At 39.7% G+C, this 3,371-nt stretch overlaps 1 protein-coding gene across 2 annotated transcripts in view; it reads right to left on the bottom strand.

The window, feature by feature from the left end:
• Window positions 1–3,371, bottom strand: part of LOC107087087 (HMG box-containing protein 1-like) — a 10,053-nt gene that overhangs the window by 1,891 nt on the left and 4,791 nt on the right. For both annotated transcript variants that reach the window (XM_015378451.1, XM_015378452.1), the window contains exons 6-10: window positions 1,920–2,029; window positions 1,685–1,841; window positions 1,470–1,614; window positions 1,236–1,354; window positions 298–460 (exon numbers count right to left, since the gene is read on the bottom strand). In XM_015378451.1, coding sequence (XP_015233937.1) covers window positions 298–460; window positions 1,236–1,354; window positions 1,470–1,614; window positions 1,685–1,841; window positions 1,920–2,029 — 694 coding nt within the window. The remainder of the gene's footprint in view (window positions 1–297; window positions 461–1,235; window positions 1,355–1,469; window positions 1,615–1,684; window positions 1,842–1,919; window positions 2,030–3,371) is intronic.

Raw genomic sequence — 3,371 nt, 5'->3', positions numbered from 1 at the left:
AGTAAAATTATTTTTTCAAGTTTCCATTAATTTTTTTTTACATTTTATTTTCCTTTAAATTCCAGTTAAAAAAAAGTATATAGTAATTATATAATAAGTTAAAAATATGCATGCATGTTTTTAAATATCAATTTACAAAACATATTCTTTGATTGCAACAATAATGGACCAAAGTTCACTCCATAGGATCACCTAGAGATCTACTCTGAAGCTGTTCTTGCAGTAAGCAGCTTGTCTGCAAAAGCATTTTTCACACAATAACACTATAGAAATAAAAGACTCAGAAGCTCCGCCCACCTGTTATCCTTGCCGGGATACATCTGTGTGTACTCCACCCTGAACTTCTTGGCGAACAGCATGAAGGCGTTCATCGGCCGCTTGCATTTACTGGGCGAGGCGCTGCTGCTGCTGCTTTGAGCTTTAGCTTTAGCTACCTTCTGCTGTCGAGGACTGTGGTTGTCTGGAGTGTTTCCGTACAAAAAAAGGTTCATTTTACATTCTGAGACATAAATCATTGGATATTCATCAAATCGAACCGTAGAGTTTTAGAAGTATCTGTATAAATAATCTAAATCAGATTTATTTGCACAATGAGTGCATGTTATGGAGGCCCATTTCCGCCTCATGAAAGTAAAAAAAGACAAATAGAAAGTCATAATTTCAACTTTCAAAATCATATTTATGAGATACAAAGTCATAATTATGAGATACAAATTCATAATTTCTAATTTTGAAATTCATAATTAAGAGATACAAATACATAATTTTTATTTGAAATTCATAATTATTAGAGAGAAATTCATAATTTTGACATTCAAAGTCCTAATTATGAGAGAGAAATTCCTAATTTCGATTTTCAAAGTCATAATTTTTACTTTGAAATTCATAATTATGAGATACAAATTCATAATTTTACTTTGAAATTCATAATTATGAGATACTAATTCATAATTTCAATTTTATAAGTCATAATTATCAGATAGAAATTCATAAATTTGACTTTTAAAGTCATAATCATGAGATACAAAGTCATTATTATGAGATTTAAAGTCATAATTTTGACTTTCAAAGCGATAATTATGAGATACAAAATTTGAAAGTCGAATATCTCATAATTTTGACTTTGAAAGTCAAAATTGTAACTCATTATTATGACTTTTTATTTGGCATATTTTTATTAGAATGGGGCGGAACCGGGCTTCCATAGAGTGTAGACTAAAGGATTAGAAGAAGACCTGGTAATGTTTCTCTTTCGGGGGAAACAGCGCCCCCACTGGACTGTGACGCATGTCGACGTCTGGCCATGCTGCTCAGCAGGTAGACGGCAGAGGAGTCCAGAGGGGTGAAGTCGTAGCTGTAAAAGAGTCACATTTAAAGCAAGGAAAATCGGATTTAGAACATTTCCGACGCGTCAGGATGGAAGCTTCTGGTTCCACTGGAACCTAAACGCAGCATAAAACATATTTCACCTTTTAAATGTGTCAAACACCAGTGAATCCTCCGTATGTTTGGCATCTCTGTGTCCAGGAGGCAGGCACGTGTCCCCCACCTCCATTTCATAGCACGGTATCCCATAATGCACCACGGTCAAGCTGGGATAAAAGGACGACCATCCTGAGAGAAACAGGAAGGGTTTAAATCCTGAAGCTGTGAAAGTGGATCTGTCCGCCTGACGTTCGCCCACCTTTGCTTTTGACGTAGAAGGGGTGATCCAGGTGGCAGCGCGCTGTGATCGGGGTATGTCCAAACACCCCGGGGTCAAAGGTTAGCTGTAAGACGGCCTGACCGGAGGACACCGTCTCTTCATGCTCCACCAGCTGCAGGCCCTCGGAGCCGTAACTCTGTTGGAGGGATTGTAAAGGGGTTGTACCATCTATCTACTGCCGATTTACTGCAGCCGATAAACACTGGAGCTGTACCTTCAGGAATCTGGACCGCTCCTCGTCCGTACGGTCCTCCTCAGCAGAACCCAGCTCCTCAACGCCCTGCCAGCCCACAAAGGAGCCGCTGTGAAAGCGCAGGCGAGTTCCTGATGATGGAGACGAGCAAAACTTCACTCTACATTTGGCTTTAGGTCAGGAGAGAAGAGTTTAATGTGTGCGTCTTTCTTTGACATTACGGGATGAGGGAACATCACAGTTTTTATCACAAAAGGAAGATGAGGAAAAATACTTCATTTAATTAAGAAATCTGGACTTCTCCAGTAAGTAATCCTCGCCTTTTTGCAAAACCAAATACAGGCGAACTGGTAATCTACTGTATGATACCGGGCAAGTGCCTGGTCGGCCGGTCCTAATTTCAGTTAGCGAGGGCCGGCCCTCCTTAAATCATCCTGGCGCAACATTTCCTCTCTGGCCGAAGCTCCTACCTGTGACAGTAAATAACTCAAGGAGCTCAAGAAGTAATACAATGTTATCTACCTAAATGATGCAGGCAGTATATATAGCCCTTCCTTGTCCTGCTTGTGACGGTTGGCATATGGTGTAATTTTTTATTTCTTTAAATTGTAAAATCCTTGCAACAAACTTAATTATAATAAAACTAAAATGCTTTCCTTAAACCAAACTACGATGTTCCTCTTATATTTGGCGAATTTATGTTTTGCTAAAATATGTTGCGGTGCATGATGGGGTTTTGCATCTAAAGGCTAGCGTTTTCCGTCTTGCGTGCATTGTTGTCAGGTTGGGATGTTTCCCAATCTGGCAGTTTAGGATGGCCGTTTATGGGTATGGTCTCTCTTCAGATTTATGGCGTAATAGATCAATAGACTTTGATTCAAATTGGGTGAGATTTCGTATGTCTAGGCAGTTTCTGAAAAATTTTTGGGCTATAAAACGGGAGTCAGTGACATCTGGCTGATGGTGTGATTGTGGACGTTATGCAGCAGCATTCACTGTTGCGTCCATGTTAATAACCAACGCCAGTAAAACCGCATTATAGAAGTCTTGGTGATGGTGTCGTGTGATGCTTGAAGATCGATCGGTTTATCCACAATGTGGGATGAATAGCTGTACTGAGTTACAAGGTCTAAAGATAACAAACCATCGGCTGGTGACATGGTGCCAATAAAGAGGTTAGAGTCAATTATAAAGTATGAAGTTCCTCCTGATTTCATGCCTAATATTTTAAGGGAGGTTCCTAGAATAAAAATAACAGGAAATAAAGGGTGGTAAGGGAGGATGGAAGGAGGGACACTATGAAGGACACGAGGAATAAAAAGGGAGCTGGGGTGCAGGTTTGAAGGAGGACAGGACAGATCAATCTGAAGGAAACACAATGAATGAAAGAAAGGAGGGAAATAAGGTAGGATACAAGGAAAGGAAAGAAGGAAGGAATTAAAAAAGAAGGAAGATAAGTGGAGAAAAAAGGGG

Source organism: Cyprinodon variegatus, unplaced genomic scaffold (assembly GCF_000732505.1).
Source record: "Cyprinodon variegatus isolate N-32 unplaced genomic scaffold, C_variegatus-1.0 Scaffold172, whole genome shotgun sequence".
Taxonomy (NCBI): Eukaryota; Metazoa; Chordata; class Actinopteri; order Cyprinodontiformes; family Cyprinodontidae; genus Cyprinodon; species Cyprinodon variegatus.
Note: the sequence above shows the minus strand (reverse complement) of the source record. Positions and strands in the feature narration are given on the sequence as shown.